General features: G+C 41.1%; 1 protein-coding gene and 1 long non-coding RNA gene across 4 annotated transcripts in view; both read left to right on the top strand.

The window, feature by feature from the left end:
• The window catches only part of LOC118222137, a 43,024-nt gene extending 23,696 nt beyond the window's left edge, over positions 1-19,328 (top strand). For 2 of the 3 annotated variants that reach the window (XM_035407495.1, XM_035407480.1), the window contains exons 5-7: positions 1,190-1,465; positions 1,621-1,656; positions 2,808-3,118. In XM_035407495.1, coding sequence (XP_035263386.1) covers positions 1,190-1,465; positions 1,621-1,656; positions 2,808-2,965 — 470 coding nt within the window. In that variant the 3' untranslated portion in view covers positions 2,966-3,118. Of the gene's footprint in view, positions 1-1,189; positions 1,466-1,620; positions 1,657-2,807; positions 3,119-19,093 lie in introns of those variants that run through there. The other variant, XM_035407487.1, reaches the window with a different exon arrangement.
• Positions 5,048-10,369, top strand: LOC118222156. Its single transcript, XR_004764239.1, has 4 exons — positions 5,048-5,507; positions 7,324-7,383; positions 9,265-9,379; positions 9,914-10,369. It is a non-coding gene; the product is annotated as an uncharacterized LOC118222156 (long non-coding RNA).
• Positions 19,329-24,139: the final 4,811 nt, after the last annotated feature.

The raw sequence follows: 24,139 nt of genomic DNA, 5'->3' as shown, positions 1-24,139 counted from the left end.
GATCTGTTTGTATGTTTTTGCTAATTTGTGTAAGCGCTTGTATTACAAAGTTTGATGATCACTTACACGAGAATAACATTGCTTCTGTTTGCTTGCAGCACTCTGGTTGTTGGACTCTGTGAAACCTGAAATTTCTTCGGACGGAAGGTCCTTAGGAAGTGAGTTTTCAGCTCGTTGCAGCTTTTCATACTGTAAACATACAAAAATCATTTTTCTAATGAAGACACTGACTAAGACAAAACGTTAAGTGATGGGATATTTGCTACATCATATTAATTTCTTTTCTGATTTTAATATAGCCCTGGGTTGGCAACTTGATCAGCAGGCTGGAATTTAAATTTAATCGTAGACCGGGGGTTAGAGGGGATTGCGATCCGTGTATTCAGTTCAACAAGAACTTTTATTAATTTAATTGACAAAAATATACATAGTTTTCCTGAAAGACATTCAGCTGATAACCACACAACAGGCATAGCAACAACTGGTAAAATATTAGGACCTAGCAGGTTTTGGCGATTTTTCTGAAAACATATTTTGACAGTTTATTCTTCATGCCTAATGCCATAAATGCTAGTGTATTACCAAATAACAACATATAAATCGCTAATTTGCCAGAATATAACGGTTGTTTGCTATAATACGATTTAAATAATTAGCCGCTTCCCTTAGCATGTAGGGCATGAAACATGAAATAACACGAAATTATTTTTTTTCTGCAACAACTGCAATTCAGTCAATTTCTTTATTATTATTGCAATAATTTAATGTAGGTCAAAATGCAAAACTGGGTCTGAAAGACTCAACAAAAAAAATTCCATGACTTATTACAGACGGGCTGTCCCGTTATCGGAAAATAATGTAGGACAGAGGTGGTGATGTGGCCGAGGCGAAGCTATAATGGGTAAAGCTGAGTGATTCCCAGTCTCTGCAGAATCTTGAAATGTATGCAGCACTGGGACTAATTATCATTTGGGACAGATTGTTGTTAAATGTGAGAGTGTGTCAGACTTTACTTGTCTAGAAGTCCTCTAGTATATGGGGGGCCCTGTTGTATGAGAGGTCTGACAGACTTTATCTTGATTCCTGTAATTTGGAACCCTTTGCCTGCTGACTGCGTTCATGTCCAACTTGCTCTCAAGGCTTCAGGTCAGAGCGTCTCTCAGTTCCTGTTTGTTTCTCTCTGTTGCAGCGATAAGTTGTGTGAAATGCTTGGACGACGGCTGCCTAAATGCAACCAAAGTCTGGCATTCACTAAGTGGGAAGGACAACAACGTGTGGGACAGAAACGGCTTGGGGAACGCCATTCCAGTGTGCAAGTTCTACTCACCCCCGTCTGGAACATGGTTCCACGTCTGCAAGAAAAACGGCACTGTTTTCATGGTGACCAACGACACACAGGCAGGTGTGTCTTTCACACTTGAAGCATCCGGAAAGGACCTGAAATCTGAGAGAAAGACTGGAAATGGTGAGCAAGAATGCCACACGCCACATACATGACACACAGACTGTACTTATCACAGGGGGGATATCAGGCGACATATTTGCACTGCGATATCTGTTATGTATAAACATGACATGCAAGTGTATGTAATGTTCAAAGCACATGTAATTTGATTTCAGAATGCCCCACGTTGGAGCCAGAGCCACCGACAACAGGTAATGTTGTACCACACTTAAGGGACGTGTGTGTTTGTGTGTCTGTGTGAGAGAGAGAGGGATCTTCAGGGTATCTTGAGAAAGACAAGAGAATAGGATTAGGGAAGGGAAACTAAACAGGGACACAGACAGCTTGCCCACACCAGACCAACATGGCTGGTTTGTCCATATTACCCTGCATATAACATGCAGTAAGTGGATGGACGCAGTGGATTAAACCAAACAAACTAGTTAAAAGGAACTCAAACATGAGAAAAAATGTTTCTAATTGGAAACAAACAAGACAAAAGTTCACTGAGCTACGATACGATGGCATCACACTGCAGCTCTAATATGTGCCCTGCTAGTGAGTCTCTGAATTGTCCTTAGGGTGAAAAGACCGGTCTTGTAAATTTCATTGGGCAAACAGATGGCATCACATTTAAAACATTGGTCCTAGCATACCAGGCAGTCAAGGGATCAGCCCCAGCATACCTCCACAAGATATTCAAATGCCAGCCAGATCCCTCCGTTCTGCTACCTCAGGACGCCTAGCACCTCCCCCTCTTCGCACCTGCACTTCCAGAACACGTCTCCTGTCTGTTCTGGCCCCACGATGGTGGAATGACCTCCCTGTGGAGGTCAGAACAGCTGAGACACTGACCCATTGCAAACGACGACTGAAGACTCACCTCTTCAGGCTGCACCTCTCCCCATCCCTCCCTACCCCCCTGTAAATGACTGTAAGCTTAGGGTTGTAACTAGGCAGCTGTTTCGTAGGTGACTTAGGAGCATTAACTGTCTTAACTACTGCTTGTATTTTTTCCATAGACTGCGTTGTTGCCGTTCTCGTTGTTCAGTGTTAATCAGTTTAACCTTCAGGGTCCAAGTTGAACTATTCGGTTGTTCCCTGCACTTGGACCGGTACTTTTCTCCAGGGGTTTCGTCATACTTGTTCCTGGTTATGGTTATACACTTTGTTGTACGTCGCTCTGGATAAGAGCGTCTGCCACATGCCTGTAATGTAATGTAATGGGGTGGTTGTGAATTTAATGTCTCCAGCCCCTGTGCAGCATTTCTGTCCAGATCTCTGTGCCGTGACAGGCCAGCACACTTGAGTGACGAGTGTGTGGGTGTGCCATGTGGTGTGTCATGTTCTGCCTCTCTTCCAGGCCCCGCACTGGAGTGTTGCAGTGTTGGGCGTGACGCGACGCCCTGTGCTACAGTCCCCTGTAGCCACGCCCCCGGCCCCCCCTGGCTGTCCCCAGTCTGCCTCACCTGTTTGATGATCATCCTGATCTGTTCATCCTGTTACTGTGGATTCTCTTGACTCTTGCATTTTATTCCTTATTATTTACAAGATTTTAAATCAACTTTAATGTTTTTTCCCATAATTGAATTCTAAGAAATCTCCTTTGAAATGAAATGGGACAAATAAATGTAATGCGATGTAATACTCTGCACTAAAAAATTTTAATAAACTTTTTAATGAACCAATGAACGGCTTTTATTAGTTTTTAGCTGCGACCGGCAGCTCTATAGCTCTGTCTGTCGGTCGGTTGGTCCACAAAAGTGTCCCACCCCGTAGCGGCCACAGTTTTCGCCCCAGGAGGCTGAAATTTGGCATGGACGTAGGTCATAACCGAAGGTAAAGCTGAGTAACTTTCAGGCCGATTGACCAAGAAGCGGTGTGGCGATGGGCGTGGCCTATCACAAAAAGGCGCATAACTCCCGAATGGATTCACAGATTTGCACAAGATTTTGTGGAGAGGTTGTTCATGAGCCAAAGAAGAGGTCACGTGTTTGTGTGAGGGCGTGTGCGTGAATGCATGCGCGTGTGCGGTCGCAGCTATTGCGGATTCGCGCTTGTTTTTGTCTTTCTGATAAGAAGTGTAGGCACTAACGCAGTCTTACAATAAAAAGAACAGATCGATCTATTCAGTAGTGTAAATCATATTCTTTAGTACAAGTGGTAGGCTATTCATTTAACAAAACAATAGAAAGTTCTCAGCGTGGTAAAGTTAGGGAAAGCGGGCCAAAACCAGCCAAACACGGGGTAAAATGTAACAGACTTTTTAGGTAGATGCATTGAGCTTGAACAACGTATTTCAGGTTAAAAAGGCAGAATTACCATCTCTGTCCCCGACGAACGGCGGGAGAATTCAATAAATATTAAGATTAAGGGAAGATATTGTCAAAAGTCTGTTTTGGCTGTAGTCAGCTCCTTTATATTTTAATTTTATTTTTTTTAAGATTATCTGTCTGGACCATAAATAACTTTTCTGATTGTGTACTGTTTATAAAATATCGGCATCGTATCGAAAATAACGGTAAATGAATATTGGTAGCCAAAGTGCCTTCGGGGGTTTCCAGGAGGAAGGCGCACAGAACTTGTGGCAAATATTGAATGATACGCACTGAGAAGATTGTGTCCCGGGCACAGGAATGCGACCCGGTGGACTTGGTCGTAGCTTAGCCTACACAAATAATTCTTTCCCAGAATTTTCACAACGTAGACTGTGTACACATATATATATATATGTGTATATAATTTTAGTTACCCCAAATAATAATAATAATAATAATAATTATTATTATAATATTATTTTTAAAAATAATAATAATGGGTGGCCCCTAATAAATGGCCTAAACCTAATAAAGTGGCCCGTGTGTGTGTGCATACTCATTTACTGACGAAAAACCCGAGAGGTTTTTTCCCGAGAGGCCGGCTCAATAATACGCTAAAATACACAGGTACGCCTACTAATTTAATTAATGACAGTCATCTTTATTATACATAAGTATAAAACGGGTAGCTCAAATAAAGCAATCTGATTGGTTCATAGCGTATGACGTCTAGTTCCTTTGCACAATTCAGTATCACTCCGCGTTTGAGAGAAAAAAAACGTTTTGTTCAGTGGTTAATAGGAGTGTGTCTATGGCAAGCCGTTTTAACATTTAATAGCTAGACTGGATATGTATTGCAGATATCCGTAATTCAATTCTTCCCAGTCAAAAAGAACATTTCAGATATCCACAATGACATTCTTCCTATCCACAATTGTCATTTCAGATATCCACAACGTCATTCTTGACATACAGAATGAACATTCTGGGTATCTGCAATAGAATTCTTACTATGAAAAATTCCGATTTCAGATATCTTATGCATTCGAACGACAGTGCGTTCTCGTCACATTAATACCGCTAATTAAATCAACCGGCAATAAAATGCATCGGATAAAATAGCTGCCACTTTCGGCGGCTGCGGCTGCGGCTGCATTTTCAAACTAGCCCAATTTGGCGGAAAAAACGGGAACCTGGCAACTCTGCCTGGCAACGAGCATTTTTAAAAAATGCCACGGCATTGTTAAAAAACAACCAGGAAATGACACGGCTGCCAAGGCCGTCCTCCCTTGAGGCCGTCTATGCAAAAGAATACGCTCAAGGAAGCTCGCTCCGCTCCGGCTCGCTGGACTCGATTCAAACTTCAGTTTTCTGGAATATATTTTTGTTGACAGTTTAGGTGGGAAAAGAGAAAGTTAATCAACGATACGTCATATTGTGCAGTTTTGATGCGGAACCAAAACCAAGTACCGCCCAGCGTCTCCCCGCCTACATTATTTGCATAGTAGGCTACAGCCCATTGAAGAGCCATCTCGATTCAAGTCATTCCGCGAGAACCGGCTACGGCAACCCAGCACCGCGCAGACTGTCCGCGACGAGTGGCAAATTCGATAACAACACCCCGTTAGATATTCTCAGGACACGAAGCCCAGCTCACGGAGTCATTGTCAGAACAGATCATTCAGAAAACATACACACCAACGCTAAACTGCACACTATGATAGGGCCGTTCCTTGTCTATACTGGTAAGTGTTGCCTATACTCCCTGTATTATATTCCGAGTTCACTGAAAATGGACATGCATTAGAATCATAGACATGCAATCACCACGTGGCATACTGCGCTGTATGGTTAAAACCGTGTTCTTCCGAAGCAGAAACGGACGGGGGAAATACTACTGGCCAAAAGGTGTGGCAATCTAGGTTGAGAGATGTTTTGCCATAAACGAACTACGTTAGCTCAGGCTAGCTCCAATATAGCTCAGGTTTTACCCTGATCTGTCTGCGTCTTACTCGTTTCCCTTCTCAGATATTACTTACCAAAGACAATGAAACAAATAGGCTATATTGAAACTTGTTCTCCAGCAGCTATGGGGGGAGGGGGGGGTTATAAACTGGTAGGCTACAGATGTGTTTGGTTTTTCTATTTCCCCCACACGATTTGGGATTTTAATAATAAATTTAAGATGTTTTTCGTTCCTGTGGAGGATGCCCCCGGACCCCCATACAGGGGTTAAACATTTAATCTTAAACAATGCTACAAGTGTCCCTGCTGCATATTCCTTTTAGTATGAACACGGCCGAATTCGTTTCGTAGCCTATTCATTTGTCGTTCATGCTACCACAAAGAAATTCGTTTTTTTTTATTAATTTTTTTTTAAAACTTAAAAACCTAATATAATAACATTATTACGGAGCCCCCCTGGGGTCATCTGAGAAAAAAAGACCCATGTGTAAATCTGTACTCTCGGTTTAGAAATCTGTGCCCTCGAATTAGGAATCCATGCCCACAGATTTGTAAAACGTGCCCTCGAATTAGGAATCCATGCACACGGATTTGTAAAACGTGCCCTCGAATTAAGAATCCATGCACATGGATTTGTAAAACGTGCCCTCGAATTACGAATCAATGACCCCGGGTTTGTAAAACGTGCCCTCAAATTACAAATCCATGCACACGGATTTGTAAAACGTGCCCTCGAATTAGGAATCCATGTACTCGGATTTGTAAAACGTGCCCTCGAATTACGAATCACTCAATGATAACAGGACATATACTCACATTACACATACAAAGTATTTACAGTAGATAGAAGGCAGGTAAGTTACACTTAAACCCCCTTGGTTTTATCCCTTTTCTTACTCAGAATAGGTTGGTTTCGGTTTAGATTTCAAGTTAGTTTTGACAACTAAATATTGTTCCATTAATTTAAGACCGGTCTGTTTTTTTCCTAGGTTAACAGCCTTAATTTGGCAGGTTAAACCTATGTATTTTAGCTATTTTCCCTTTCGAATTAACCATTTTCTTGGTTTCAGGTGAACAAGTACCCTTTAATATTCCCTTTTGTTAGATTAATTGACCTTTTGAATTTAACCTTTGCAGGAGAAACACAATCGAAATTCACCGTTCAACTCAAACATCAATACAGACAGTACAACACTGGCGGTTTAACTCAACACCAATACAGTATAGCATTGGCAATTTAAACGTTAAAGGAGAGGTCAAGCTCAATTAAAGGGGATTGTCAAACTCCTTTTTTCTATTAAAACTCGCATGAAGCCAACAGCGTTTTTTAACGCAGCAAGATTTTAACGTGTTTTAAGGAAGATTATTACCATGAATTAATAATTTATTTATTGTTATTTAGTTCACTTTTAAACTATTTATTGCTCTATTTGATACTTGGGTTACAATAGCCTAGGCTATGCGATCTGTTTGATGATCTGTTTGATATAGCCTATGCAATCTGTTTGTATGTTTTTGTTCATTTATGTAAGCGCTTGTATTATAAAGTTTGATGATCACTTGCATGAGAATAACACTGCTTCTGTTTGCTTGCAGTGCTCCTGTTGTTAGGCTCTGTGGAAGCCGGTATTTCATCGTACGGTATACCCTTAGGAGGTGAGTTTTCAGCTCGTTGCAGCTTTTCATACTGTAAACATACAAAAATCATTTTTCTAATGAAGACACTGGCGAAAACAAAACGTTAAGTGATGGGATATTTGCTACATCATATTAATTTCTTTTCTGATTTTAATATAGCCCTGGGTTGGCAACTTGATCAGCAGGCTGGAATTTAAATTTAATCGTAGACCGGGGGTTAGAGGGGATTGCGATCCGTGAATTCAGTTCAACAAGAACTTTTATTAATTTAATTGACAAAAATATACATAGTTTTCCTCCTGAAAGACATTTAGCTGATAACCACATAGCCTAACAGGCATATAGGGCCTACAACTGGGAAAATATTAGGACCGAGCAGGTAAAACGTGTTTTGGCGATTTTTCAGAAAACATATTTTGACAGTTTATTTTTCATGCCTAATGTCATAAATGCTGCAGTATAAGCAAATAACAACATATAAATCACTAACTTGCCAGAATATAACGGTTGTTTGCTATAATACGATTTAAAACATTAGCCACTTCCCTTTGCATGCTGTCACTGTCGTTGGAAGGAAACACATCATCACCTGTGCGACAGGTTATCTTTTTTCCTTCAACAACATGAGTTAATAATTAGTGGTATTCGTACAGTAAAACTAGCAAAGCTAATATAGGCTACTGTACGCATTTAGGCTACTGGTATGAATTGTTTTGGGATGCGTCATTTAATGAAAATGCAGACTAGGCTACTCTCAAAACGCAATAGCCTACGTGCCAAAATGTCTGTTTCAAACATAGCGGCCTGGCTGTGGCTTCAAAATTCCATTGCAGTTGAGGACTGCAATCAACCAGGCTCATGTCCCCCTTTTCACCGTAAAATAAAAAACAAAAAAACAAAACAAAACCTATTCGTAGGCTATAACTAAATCCTTTAGGCTATACCATACTGTATAGGCTACACGATCTTGGAGAAAAAAAATGATGTAAGAATCTTGTTCAAACGAGTTTTCCCGGTGACCTAGCCACCAGAAAACATGTAGGCTACACTTGCAGCAGGTTATTAAAGCAGGTTATTAAAGCAATAGCCTAAGCCACGCGAGGCCGTGGTTTCCACTGATTTTAGAACAGCTAAGCGGCGTTGTTCTGCGGAGTGCCTAAAACCCCCTTAGCTGTTCTAAAATCACTGTAAACCACGGCCTCGCGTGGCTTATTGCTTCTATAAAACGGTTACTACATATACCTGGCAAGGTTTCATAAAATAAACACACAGCAGCAAAAAATACAATCATTTATTGATAACAAATAATCATTCTTCCGCCAAGCAATGTAGTTCTTCAGCGACATTTAGCAGAATGGTTGCCATGCAACACTCAGTCGTGAAAACAGGGAACGGACCACATAGTCTCGGCTTCGTTTCTTGACTTTTCCAGCTCTTCAAAATAACCGTTGCTACCTCTCACGTTTCTGTCATCTGAAGCTAGTTCGATTTTTGCCAGTAGTAACATTAGCAATGGTGTTCACTTGTAGCATGTGTGGTTTTAAAAGCATCTCGGTAATTTCATTATGTTAAACATTGTAGGCTACATAGGAATATCAATACGGCCAGTTTTCCCTGTGGTTTCCCTACGTGTGGTAAAAGATTTTCATCTTATAATGCTTTTAACTTGCATGTCACTAGGGATCACCACAAAACAAGGATACAGGCATGTTATAACCGCTATATTTCTGTGCGTTTGAAGTGTGCTTTGGATTGTTGCAGCAAACAATGTCAAAATGTTACAGAGCTTGTTTCCCACCTGAATTCTCATATGAATGAGGGTCTTGAAATACCATGTCCCTATGATGGCTGTTCAAAATATTTCAAATTAAGAACATCCTTTTCCTCCCATATTTCTAGATACCACAAAAACTGGGACCTAACCCATTTAAAATCTGTCCACTTACATGTGTGTGACCTGAACCTAATTCCAAATGGGCCTACTGGATTAGACAGTTCATCAGCACAGGAAGAGGTGAGTATTGTAGAAGGTACGAGCAGTGTACAGGAGGATGTAAATAATAACTTGAAAGACAAATACACTGAAAACCTAGCACCTTTTTTTGGGGGACTTTCAAGTGAAGTATTTAGTTCCTGCATTGAGGACCTCAGCCTGGTATCTGCAGATGATCTGGAAGGATCTACAACCTATACAATGTAGAAGATTGATTCAGGCATTTAGTACAGGTATTTTGAAATCATCTTTGTCCATGTATAGTGAACACTCCTGCTTATAGGTTATGCTTGTCGTATTGTAATGTAATTGAAGACCAGAATGAAAATGTGAGACATGCTTATAATATAATTTGTTTTAGCCAAGTGCATAGGTCTCCAGTCCTGTGTGTTTGTGTGTAAAGACCATTTAAAAGTAAAAGTAGCGTTTCTGCGTCTCTTTAAAATAGGAAGTCACAGCTTGGAAAAGATTGTGCAAAAAGTAAGGAAGACTTCTGTGGAAATCTCTAGATGTTAAATTGTGTAACTTTTAAATTTTTTTTTATTTATTTCGTAGGACCATCAAATAGCGTACAGTTTTCCCCAACAACAGCAACACAGAGGGCATGTGGAACCGCAGAACCGTCAGCCAGCAATGTTGGCCCTACGTCATCACAATCACCAAGAACCACTGGGAATTTTCAAATTCCATGGGACAGATTTCCTCCAGAACTTACAAAAGCCATCTCGGAGAAAACGCGCCCACGTCCAGCATTAACCCTTTAACTGTCACTCATTGAAATAGGTGATGAAAAAATTATTTAACCATAAATACCTATTACTTGAGCACCAAATAACAATGTCTAACCGTTTTTTTCATAACTTGACCCCTGTTTTTAGAAATTATAGGCCTCTACCGTACGGTTGAGATGTCAGTTTATTGTAAAAGATGCTATTCACAAATTGCTATATTTCTGAACATTTTTCCTGAAACACAATCACTTTAATCTCTCTTTAAAACCTTAAAACAGTTTATTGGTCTTTTTTACACTTCATCAACATGTTTTTGGCCTGTAAATGTCCCATCAATTACAATGGCTAGGTACACAAATCTGTATATATTCACATATACTGCGTCATATGGCATTTCTGCTTTAAAATCAGGCACTTTTTGCTTGCCATTTTATAAGTGTAAACTATTTTGTTTCTATGAACAAAACTGTAAAAAAACTATTCATTCCAGGTATCATTGAGTTCATTTTGATTACATATTTCATATTGAACATATAATTAACTACGATTTGGAACAAACATCTGTATACATATACTCCTTTGTATGTCATTTCTGCTTTACAATCAGGCACCGTATGGTACATCGCCATTTTATTTTAAGTATAAACTCATGAACAAAACTTTTTAAAAAACACCCATTGCAGGTATCTGAGTTCATGCTCAGTCCTGAACATATTTTTTCAACTGATCAGTTTTGGAATCTCCTATTCGCCTCATTTTCAGCTTTCATTTGAGATGATACGTGACAAAGCACTGCTGTGTGCTGTTTAGACACAGGAAGACTCCGCACTTTGCACACTTCCATCGTGACACCCCCTTTGGGCAGAGTTTGCATCGCCCTCGCTGTGGGCCACAGGCTGGCCAGTGGCCAAAACTGTCATAGCGGACATCATCAACGGGTGCAGCATCTCTTTTGCGCTTCTGTGGTGGTCTCTTTGGTGGAAGTGAGGAGGAGAGTGGTCTACCAACTCGGGCCGGGGTTTTGTGGATGCCTTCCAGGGTGCGGGCCACAGTTGTTCTAAATCTCTTGAGTGGCATGGGCTTCTCTTGCAGCATGCGGCAGTCTCGCTTGTACAGCAGCCAGGCATTGGAGACTGACACATCCAATATGTAGCCAAATAGGTGTAGGTACCAGCGCCGTGATTTCATGGGAGTCTTATAGAGATGCACAAGCATGTCAGATAAATCTATACCTCCCATATGTTCATTGTAGGCCTTGATTATTGCAGGGCAGGAGACTGGTATCTTCCTCCTTGCCTCCTTGCTGTACCTTGTGACCTCACCAACTGGCTCCACCCCACATGCGTTGCTGAGGAGAGTGACGCATTTGTTGTCACGCCATTTTACAACAACAATTCCCCCTGAACAGCAGTAATCAAATGCTCCCCTTCCTTCTTTTGACAACTGCTTGTCACTCTTTAGGTGGTTCTCTGCTCCTGACATCCGGTTGTTCCTCACAGTGCCCAAACACTTTATCCCAGTGGTGGCCTCCAGAAGTTGCACAAGGTTGAAGCTTGTGAAAAAGTTGTCACAAAAGACAACTGTTGACTCTGGTTCCTCCACTGTTCTGCAGAGTGTGGTCACAACTTTTTCCCCCATGAGCATGGACTGCTCAGCTTCTGACTGTGGGACATTGAAAAAGGATGTCTTTCCCTGGTACAAAATGAAATCATGTACAATCCCAGTGGAACTAGCTTGGCAAAATAGTTTAAATCCCCACTTATCTGGCTTGCTGGAAATGTATTGTCGGAGATTTCCTGCTCTTGTGCCTTTGTAGGCAACCATGACCTCATGCTGACCTCATCCCACTTACACCCTGAAAAACATTTTTCATTACAAGTTGATCTTCCACCTGCATTTTAAAAGGCTCCTCTTACTGTTTGTCTGTATTGAAGGTTGTCATATAATCTCACATGCAAATGTAAATTACAGTTTTCCCTCATTGCCTACCTCTTCCCAGTGGGTTGAGGACATGGTTTGCACGAGTGTGCAATGTGTAACGCTGTTCCCAAAAAAATCTTCCAAGTATATCATTTTTCCATACCTCTACACCTTGCATTGGCTGTGCTTTCTGCAGAACTCGGATTTTAACAATTCCTTTTATCTTCTTTCATGCTGACAAGAACAAGGACTTTTTTTTATTTCCCCTGTCAATTCAAATTTGTTATTCTGGTAAATAAGCAGAAAGATGAATAGCTATCCTTTTTGAAAAATTCATCATTTGAAATGTTACCAAATAGGCATGAATTCAGCTGTGTGCATAAATTGAGATGTGGAGTGTTTATTACATCCCCACTGTAAGGTAATGCATTTTGAAACACATAGTTTTCATTAAAACAAAACTAAAATGAAGCGTCTGAAAGCCAGATGGCAACGCAGTGATTTGGTTGGACATGCAACTCTCTGAGTTGAAAGCTCATTAATGCATCGATAGAGGCCCGTTCTACTGAATCAAACCGTTTAAACGCCCAATGGATCACTGATATTTAATAATTCATTTTCCCACAAGCTAAATGCCCACTCATTGTGAAAGCTTATGGTCGCAGAAGTGATGCAAATTGTGGGACGGTCCAAGTCACTGCCATATTCATTTATTAGCGAATATATCTAATCAGTGATTAGAAGACAAGAAATGGTTTGTATTGTTTTTAATTAGTTGCTTACCACCCCCATGTGGGGATGACATTGTTGGCACAGGATATGACTCTTTAATGCTTCAAATGGAGAACAGAGTGGAAAACTGTAACAGGCAGATAACTGTGAAATCAAAGAGGCAAGCCGACGGTGATGCCATTCCCAAAAAACCCAAGCTGTATGATCGATATGGCTGTGTACAGTGGCAACCAGATCTCCCGGCCAATGAAGATGAGACGAGTCAGAATGACAAGAAGACAGAGCTGCAAAATGCATATGCAGGTAGCCTACTCCCAGAGACGTGTGTCGAGAAGCTAATGGCTGAAACCTTTCACAGCCAACGCATCTCAATTAACAGTGACAACAAAAACGAAGGGAAAAACAATAGTGAACTTTTTTTTTTACAAACAAAACCAATTCAGTTTTCAGGAATGCAGGAAAACCCCCTGGTTTTCAGCAGAAAGGAAATGTCCCCTCAAAAAACGGAGAAAGTACTGGACATGATTCTGCCAGTACTTGTTCCGTTTTTTTACGGAGTTCGCTCCGGTCATGAGTCGTCAGCTTGACATTACAGTACATTCAGTTGGCAGACGATTTTATCCCACGTGACGTACAAAAAAAATGAGTCCTGCAGTTCGCTAGACTCGATCCAAGCAAGGTGTTGCAGCTCCAATATGAACCAAGATTCAGCAATTGTATTGCCTATTTCTCGCCACATATGTTTTCAGGAATATATTTTTGTGGACAGTTTAGGTGAGAAAGAAAATGTTTATCAACGATACGCCATACTGTTCAGTTTTTATGTGGAACTAAAACGAAGGACAGCCCAGCGTCTACCCGCATAAACTATTTACATGGTACAGTCCACCGGCTACTTAAAAGCAGCACCCCGCAGCCAACTCGATAAGAACATCCCGTCAGATATGAAGACTACAACAACAGGGCTGCTTCTTACTGGTAAGTGTTGCCAACGCTCCATGTATCATTTGAAACGTATAAGGCTATACTTTCTTAAATCAAAGTCCACTTGAAGTCTGAGTTCACACTGAAAGTGGACGTGAATTAGAATCACAGACATGTAAATGTTACACAAATGTACCACTACGCTGTATGATTGGGGTTGCATCCAGAATTTCCGAGACATGTTTCCCGGGATGGCTGTTATTGGTGATGACGCATTTAGCCTGATGCAAAGAGCAAAATGCCCAGCGGGCAGGCCCTTCTAGCGGACTCAGGAAGCTTTGTAGCCTGCCGTGGATTTTGTCTTGACATTATGTATTTCATATTGTAGCTTTTGGTTTTAAATCCATGCGTTATTTATTCCGTGCAAGTCAACTGGCATCCAGTAAGGGAGATCGGGGTTGCACACGGGTTGGTTGGCACACAGTTAATTTCCAGGCCACTACAGGGTTCTGCCACAAAAATCTAACATTAAAATGATTGCCTTCTTGACCTGAACACATCCATTCTGTCAAAACACCTGAAGACCACTAACTGTTGAGGTGAGGACAACTTTTCCATTTTGCAGTGTCAAAACAAAAAAATGGTCCCCCCACTAAATACATTATAGAACTGTGGTCTGTGGTGAGTCATGCCAGCTGGCTAACATCATTTTAGTACAAAGGTGTGTCCTAATGTGGGTGGGGTTGGTAGAATTTTCTTTAAAGAACAGACAGAGGAAAGACACCAGCACACATTATGCTGGAGGCAGTCAGAAAAGTGAAGACTCAAAACGAAATATTGCAAAAATTAGTCATGCAGTCCAGGTTTACCAACCTACATCTGCCAGAACTGTGATCATGTGACTCTGATTGAGACACAGACACGGCAGACACTCTAGTTAGTCTACTCTAACATGAGTGACAGAATTAATGCAGTATGCTAACACCACACACACAGACACACACTCACACATACACACACTCATACACATACACTCACACATACACACACTCATACACATGCACTCACACATACACATACACTCACACATGCGCACACACACACACACACACACACACACACACACTCACACACTCACACACTTACACACTTACACATACACACACTCATACACATGCACTCACACATACACACACTCATACACATGCACTCACACATACGCACACACACACACACACACACACACACAAACTCACACACTCACACACTCACACACTCACACACTCACACACTTACACACTTACACACTTACACACTTACACATACACACACACACCCACATACGCCCACACTCACACACTGACATGCACAAGCAGGGCCGGCCCGTGGCAGAAATGCTCCATGCGGTTGTTTAGGGCCACAAGATAAACAGAAGTAGAACTGATGTATGGCCAGACCCAGCAGCGCATGGCCTGTGGTTGGCCTGGCTTTGTGTGGCTGCCAATTGCCGTTTTGCTGTTTGCTGCTCTTCCACCTGCAAGACTTGCGGGTTGCTATGGTGAGAAGACCCAGTCAGGGAAACTGAGGTTTGGTTTCGTGTTTACATCCTGGTAATAAGGTAAATAACGTTATTTTCGGAATTACGTTATTCATCCCCTATCGCGGAACTAGCGGTTTAACAATGTAATGTAAGTAGGATTTTACCAAGAGACCCCCCTCCCCGCTCGACAGAATCCAACAGCGCACACCGCCCCCCCCCCCCCCCCCCACCCACCCCACCCCACCCCACCCCCCTTCGTCGAACGCATCCCACAGAATTGTTTAGGGCCACCAAAATCCTAGGGCCGGCCCCCGTGTTGGGGCAGGTTGGCACAAGTGCACAGCTTGACTTTAATCATGAATAAAATCATTTTAAGAATCATTTGTGAACATTAAATGTACCTGTTTTTTTTAGTTCAGATCTTAATCTTTCAGTTGGTACTGGTAAGACAATTTTAACATAAGGCAGGCCTGAGAAATATGACAGAAAAGTGTGCCAACCAACCCCGATCTCCCCTATTTCCGAGACATGCATTTTCTGGATTAACGTCTTGGGTACAATATTGTCGGGTGTCTTTCAACACTGAAGTAGATCGCTTATTATGTGGTCCATTACGTTTCTGTGGTTACCGGTGTAGTAATAGTTAATCCCATTTACCAGATCAAAACTTTATAAACTGGTACAAATGTGTTTGGTTTTTCTATTTCCCCCACACGATTTAGGCATGATTTTAATAATACATTTCAGATGTTTTTCGTTCCTGTGGAGGATGCCCCCGGACCCCCATACAGGGGTTAAACCTCTAATCTTATACAATGCTACAAATGTCCCTGGTGCATATTACTTCTAGTGTGGACACGGCCGAAGTCGTTTTGTAACCTATTCATTTGTCGTACATGCTACCACAAAGAAATTAGTTGTTTTATTTAAAAACCGAATATAATAACATTATTACCTTATAGGCAATTTTAAGTAAAATAATTTCTACTGTTTTTTTCCTTTATGGAAATTTTGTTTTTAATATATGCGGTCTGTATTTATGATCGGTTTAATTTATGCGTTCTGTTTAGTGACGATCTGTTTGTATGTTTTTGCTAATTTGTGTAACAAAGTTTGATGATCACTTACACGAGAATAACATTGCTTCTGTTTGCTTGCAGCACTCTGGTTGTTGGACTCTGTGAAACCTGAAATTTCTTCGGACGGAAGGTCCTTAGGAAGTGAGTTTTCAGCTCGTTACAGCATTTGATGCTGTAAACATACAAAAATCATTTTTCTAATGAAGACACTGACTAAGACAAAACGTTAAGTGATGGGATATTTGCTACATCATATTAATTTCTTTTCTGATTTTAATATAGCCCTGGGTTGGCAACTTGATCAGCAGGCTGGAATTTAAATTTAATCGTAGACCGGGGGTTGGAGGGGATTGCGATCCGTGTATTCAGTTCAACAAGAACTTTTATTAATTTAATTGACAAAAATATACATAGTTTTCCTGAAAGACATTCAGCTGATAACCACACAACAGGCATAGCAACAACTGGTAAAATATTAGGACCTAGCAGGTTTTGGCGATTTTTCTGAAAACATATTTTGACAGTTTATTCTTCATGCCTAATGCCATAAATGCTAGTGTATTACCAAATAACAACATATAAATCGCTAATTTGCCAGAATATAACGGTTGTTTGCTATAATGCGATTTAAATAACTAGCCGCTTCCCTTAGCATGTAGGGCATGAAACATGAAATAACACGAAATTATTTTTTTTCTGCAACAACTGCAATTCAATCAATTTCTTTATTATTATTGCAATAATTTAATGTAGGTCAAAATGCAAAACTGGGTCTGAAAGACTCAACAAAAAAAATTCCATGACTTATTACAGACGGGCTGTCCCGTTATCGGAAAATAATGTAGGACAGAGGTGGTGATGTGGCCAAGGCGAAGCTATAATGGGTAAAGCTGAGTGATTCCCAGTCTCTGCAGAATCTTGAAATGTATGCAGCACTGGGACTAATTATCATTTGGGACAGATTGTTGTTAAATGTGAGAGTGTGTCAGACTTTACTTGTCTAGAAGTCCTCTAGTATATTGGGGGCCCTGTTGTATGGGAGGTCTGACAGACTTTATCTTGATTCCTGTAATTTGGAACCCTTTGCCTGCTGACTGCGTTCATGTCCAACTTGCTCTCAAGGCTTCAGGTCAGAGCGTCTCTCAGTTCCTGTTTGTTTCTCTCTGTTGCAGCGATAAGTTGTGTGAAATGCTTGGACGACGGCTGCCTAAATGCAACCAAAGTCTGGCATTCACTAAGTGGGAAGGACTACAACGTGTGGGACAGAAACGGCTTGGGGAACGCCATTCCAGTGTGCGAGTTCTTCTCACCCCCGTCTGGAACATGGTACTATGTCTGCAAGAAAAACGGCACTGTTTTCATGGTGACCAACGACACACAGGCAGGTGTGTCTTTCACACTTGAAGCATCCGGAAAGGACCTGAAATCTGAGAGAAAGACTGGAAATGGTGAGCAAGAATGCCGCACGCCACATGCATGACACACAGACTGTACTTATCACAGGGGGGATATCAGGCGACATATTTGCACTGCAATATCTGTTATGTTTAAACATGACATGCAAGTGTATAAAATGTTTAAAGCACGTGTAATTTGATTTCAGAATGCCCCACGTTGGAGCCAGAGCCACTGACAACAGGTAATGTTGTACCACACTTAAGGGACGTGTGTGTTTGTGTGTGTGTTTGTGTGTCTGTGTGTCTGTGTGAGAGAGAGAGGGATATTCAGGGTATCTTGAGAAAGACAAGAGAATAGGATTAGGGAAGGGAAACTAAACAGGGACACAGACAGCTTGCCCACCCCAGACCAACATGGCTGGTTTGTCCATATTACCCGGCATTTTACATGCAGTAAGTGGATGGAGGCAGTGGATTAAACCAAACATACTAGTTAAAAGGAACTCAAACATGAGAAAAAATGTTTCTAATTGGAAACAAACAATACAAAAGTTCACTGAGCTACGATACGATGGCATCACACTGCAGCTCTAATATGTGCGCTGCTACTGAGTCTCTGAATTGTCCTTAGGGTGAAAAGACTGGTCTTTAAATTTCATTGGGCAAACAAATGGCATCACATTTAAAACATTGGTCCTAGCATACCAGGCAGTCAAGGGATCAGCCCCAGCATACCTCCACAAGATATTCAAATGCCAGCCAGATCCCTCCGTTCTGCTACCTCAGGACTCCTAGCACCTCCCCCTCTTCGCACCTGCACTTCCAGAACACGTCTCCTGTCTGTTCTGGCCCCACGATGGTGGAATGACCTCCCTGTGGAGGTCAGAACAGCTGAGACACTGACCCATTGCAAACGACGACTGAAGACTCACCTCTTCAGGCTGCACCTCTCCCCATCCCTCCCTACCCCCCTGTAAATGACTGTAAGCTTAGGGTTGTAACTAGGCAGCTGTTTCGTAGGTGACTTAGGAGCATTAACTGTCTTAACTACTGCTTGTATTTTTTCCATAGACTGCGTTGTTGCCGTTCTCGTTGTTTAGTGTTAATCAGTTTAACCTTCAGGGTCCAAGTTGAACTATGCGGTTGTTCCCTGCACTTGGACCGGTACTTCTCTCCAGGGGTTTCGTCATACTTGTTCCTGGTTATGGTTATACACTTTGTTGTACGTCGCTCTGGATAAGAGCGTCTGCCACATGCCTGTAATGTAATGTAATGGGGTGGTTGTGAATTGAATGTCTCCAGCCCCTGTGCAGCATTTCTGTCCACATCTCTGTGCCGTGACAGGCCAGCACACTTGAGTGAAGAGTGTGTGGGTGTGCCATGTGGTGTGTGATGTTCTGCCTCTCTTCCAGGCCCCGCCCTGGAGTGTTGCAGTGCTGGGCGTGACGCGATGCCCTGTGCGACAGTCCCCTGTAGCCACGCCCCCGGCCTCCCCTGGCTGTCCCCAGTCTGCCTCACCTGTTTGATGATCATCCTGATCTGTTCATCCTGTTACTGCGGATTCTCCTGACTCTGCATTTTATTCCTTATTATTCACAAGATTTTAGATCAACTTTCATGTTTTTTTCCCCCATAATTGAATTCTAAGAAATCTCCTTTGAAATGAAATGGGACAATATTTTGGTAAATAAAATATTCAGGCAGGACTAGGAATGCACTGAAAAATGATCGTTCCATTTTAATTTCTTTTGTCGCACTGCGAAGATAATGCTTATTAATGCTCTGCAGGCCCATTGTACGTCGCGTTGGATACATTTATTCTACCAAATAAATGTAATGTGATGTAATACTCTACACTAAAATTTTTAAATAAACTTTTTAATGAACCAATGAACGGCTTTTATTAGTTTTAAGCTGCGACCGGCAGCTCTATAGCTCTGTCCGTCGGTCGGTTGGTCCACAAAAGTGTCCCACCCCGTAGGGGCCACAGTTTTCGCCCCAGGAGGCTGAAATTTGCCATGGACGTAGGTCATAACCGAAGGTAGAGCTGAGTAACTTTCAGGCCGATTGACCAAGAGGGGGTGTGGCGACGGGCGTGGCCTATCACAAAAAGGCGCATAACTCCCGAATGGATTCACAGATTCACAGACATGTGCGTGGATGCATGCGCGTGTGCGGTCGCAGCTATTGCGGATTCGCGCTTGTTTTTGTCTTTCTGATAAGAAGTGTAGGCACTAACGCAGTCTTACAATAAAAAGAACAGATCGATCTATTCAGTAGTGTAAATCATATTCTTTAGTACAAGTGGTAGGCTATTCATTTAACAAAACAATAGAAAGTTCTCAGCGTGGTAAAGTTAGGGAAAGCGGGCCAAAACCAGCCAAACACGGGGTAAAATGTAACAGACTTTTTAGGTAGATGCATTGAGCTTGAACAACGTATTTCAGGTTAAAAAGGCAGAATTACCATCTCTGTCCCCGACGAACGGCGGGAGAATTCAATAAATATTAAGATTAAGGGAAGATATTGTCAAAAGTCTGTTTTGGCTGTAGTCAGCTCCTTTTTATTTTTATTTTATTTTTTTTAAGATTATCTGTCTGGACCATAAATAACTTTTCTGATTGTGTACTGTTTATAAAATATCGGCATCGTATCGAAAATAACGGTAAATGAATATTGGTAGACAAAGTGCCTTCGGGGGTTTCCAGGAGGAAGGCGCACAGAACTTGTGGCAAATATTGAATGATACGCACTGAGAAGATTGTGTCCCGGGCACAGGAATGCGACCCGGTGGACTTGGTCGTAGCTTAGCCTACACAAATAATTCTTTCCCAGAATTTTCACAACGTAGACTGTGTACACACACACACATATATATATATATATATATATATATATAATTTTAGTTACCCCAAATAATAATAATAATAATAATAATAATTATTATTATTATTATATTATTTTTAAAAATAATAATAATGGGGGGCCCCTAATAAATGGCCTAAACCTAATAAAGTGGCCCGTGTGTGTGTGCATACTCATTTACTGACGATAAACCAGTCAGTCAGTCAAATCAATTTGAAATGTAAAATATTTATTTCATACTTTAGCCTATGTAAATTCTATTCCATTTAATCTATAAAAAAGAGCCGTTTTGGAATATTTTCCTGTTCGTAAATTGTTTTAAATTGCATAGACACGCGGTAAGCCTACCTTTATCATGGCAAATGGAAGAGTGTATTTTGCATTTGAAGGTTTTTTTTTTTTTCCCGAGAGGCCGGCTCAATAATACGCTAAAATACACAGGTACGCCTACTAATTTCATTAATGACAGTCATCTTTATTATACATAAGTATAAAACGGGTAGCTCAAATAAAGCAATCTGATTGGTTCATAGCGTATGACGTCTAGTTCCTTTGCACAATTCAGTATCACTCCGCGTTTGAGAGAAAAAAAACGTTTTGTTCAGTGGTTAATAGGAGTGTGTCTATGGCAAGCCGTTTTAACATTTAATAGCTAGACTGGATATGTATTGCAGATATCCGTAATTCAATTCTTCCCAGTCAAAAAGAACATTTCAGATATCCACAATGACATTCTTCCTATCCACAATTGTCATTTCAGATATCCACAACGTCATTCTTGACATATAGAATGAACATTCTGGATATCTGCAATAGAATTCTTACTATGAAAAATTCCGATTTCAGATATCTTATGCATTCGAACGACAATGCGTTCTCGTCACATTAATACCGCTAATTAAATCAACCGGCAATAAAATGCATCGGATAAAATAGCTGCCACTTTCGGCGGCTGCGGCTGCGGCTTCATTTTCAAACTAGCCCAATTTGGCAGAAAAAACGGGAACCTGGCAACTCTGGCTGGCAGCGAGCATTTAAAAAAATGCCACGGCATTGCTAAAAAACAACCGGGAAATGACACGGCTGCCAAGGCCGTCCTCCCTTGAGGCCGTCTATGCAAAAGAATACGCTCAAGGAAGCTCGCTCCGCTCCGGCTCGCTGGACTCGATTCAAACTAAAGTTTTCTGGAATATATTTTTGTTGACAGTTTAGGTGGGAAAAGAGAAAGTTAATCAACGATACGTCATATTGTGCAGTTTTGATGCGGAACCAAAACCAAAGACCGCCCAGCGTCTCTCCGCCTACGTTACTTGCATAGTAGGCTACAGCCCATTGAAGAGCCATCTCGATGCAAGTTACTCCGCGAGAACCGGCTACGGCAACCGAGCAGCGCCCAGACTGTCCGCGACAAGTGGCAAATTCGATAACAACACCCCGTTATATATTCTCAGGACACGAAGCCCAGCTCACAGAGTCATTGTCAGAACAGATCATTCAGAAAACATACACACCAACGCTAAACGGCACACTATGACAGGGCCGTTCCTTGTCTATACTGGTGAGTGTTGCCTATACTCCCTGTATTATATTCCGAGTTCACTGAAAATGGACATGCGTTAGGATCATAGACATGCAATCACCACGTGGCATACTACGCTGTATGGTTAAAACGGTGTTCTTCCGAAGCAGAAACGGACGGGGGAAATACTACTGGCCAAAAGGTGTGGCAATCTAGGTTGAGAGATGTTTTGCCATAAACGGACTACGTTAGCTCAGGTTAGCTCCAATATAGCTCAGGTTTTACCCTGATCTGTCTGCGTCTTACTCGTTTCCCTTCTCAGATATTACTAACTAAAGACAATGAAACAAATATATTGAAACTTGTTCTCCAGCAGCTATGGGGGGAGGGGCTTTATAAACTGGTAGGCTACAGATGTGTTTGGTTTTTATATTTCCCCCACACGATTTAGGATTTTAATAATAAATTTAAGATGTTTTTCGTTCCTGTGGAGGATGCCCCCGGACCCCCCAAACAGGGGTTAAACATTTGATCTTAAACAATGCTACAAGTGTCCCTGATGCACATTCCTTTTAGTATGAACACGGCCGAAGTCGTTTCGTAGCCTATTCATTTGTCGTTCATGCTACCACAAAGAAATTCGTTTTTTTTAATTAATATTTTTTAAAAACCTAATATAATAACATTATTACGGAGCCCCCCTGGCGTCATCTGAGAAAAAAAGACCCATGTGTAAATCTGTACTCTCGGTTTAGAAATCTGTGCCCTCGAATTAGGAATCCATGCCCACGGATTTGTAAAACGTGCCCTCGAATTAGGAATCCATGCACACGGATTTGTAAAACGTGCCCTCGAATTAAGAATCCATGCACATGGATTTGTAAAACGTGCCCTCGAATTACGAATCAATGACCCCTAGTTTGTAAAACGTGCCCTCAAATTACAAATCCATGCACGCGGATTTGTAAAACGTGCCCTCGAATTAGGAATCCATGTACTCGGATTTGTAAAACGCGCCCTCGAATTACGAATCACTCAATGATAACAGGACATATACTCACATTACACATACAAAGTATTTACAGTAGATAGAAGGCAGGTAAGTTACACTTAAACCCCCTTGGTTTTATTCCTTTTCTTACTCAGAATAGGTTGGTTTCGGTTTAGATTTCAAGTTAGCTTTGACAACTAAATATTGTTCCATTCATTTAAGACCGGTCTGTTTTTTTTCCTAGGTTAACAACCTTAATTTGGCAGGTTAAACCTATGTATTTTAGCTATTTTCCCTTTCGATTTAACCATTTTTTTGGTTTCAGGTGAACAGGTAAGTATCCTTTAATATTCCCTTTTGTTAGATTAATTGACCTTTTAAATTTAACCTTTGCAGGAGAAACACAATCGAAATTCACCGTTCAACTCAAACATCAATACAGTACAACACTGGCGGTTTAACTCAACACCAATACAGTATAGCATTGGCAATTTAAACGTTAAAGGAGAGGTCAAGCTCAATTAAAGGGGATTGTCAGATTTTTTTTCTATTAAAACTCGCATGAAGCCAACAGCGTTTTTTAACGCAGCAAGATTTTAACGTGTTTTAAGGAAGATTATTAGCATGAATTAATCGTTTATTTATTGTTATTTAGTTTACTTTTAAACTATTTGTTGCTCTATTTGATACTTGGGTTACAATAGCCTAGGCTATGCGATCTGTTTGATGATCTGTTTGATATAGCCTATGCGATCTGTTTGTATGTTTTTGTTCATTTATGTATTATAAAGTTTGATGATCACTTGCATGAGAATAACACTGCTTCTGTTTGCTTGCAGTGCTCCTGTTGTTAGGCTCTGTGAAAGCCGGTATTTCATCGTACGGTATACCCTTAGGAGGTGAGTTTTCAGCTCGTTGCAGCTTTTCATACTGTAAACATACAAAAATCATTTTTCTAATGAAGACACTGACTAAGACAAAACGTTAAGCGATGGGATATTTGCTACATCATATTAATTTCTTTTCTGATTTTAATATAGCCCTGGGTTGGCAACTTGATCAGCAGGCTGGAATTTAAATTTA

Source organism: Anguilla anguilla, chromosome 1 (genome assembly GCF_013347855.1).
Source record: "Anguilla anguilla isolate fAngAng1 chromosome 1, fAngAng1.pri, whole genome shotgun sequence".
NCBI lineage: Eukaryota > Metazoa > Chordata > Actinopteri > Anguilliformes > Anguillidae > Anguilla > Anguilla anguilla.
The sequence above is the reverse complement of the archived record's forward strand: the minus strand, read 5'-3'. Positions and strand labels throughout refer to the sequence as shown.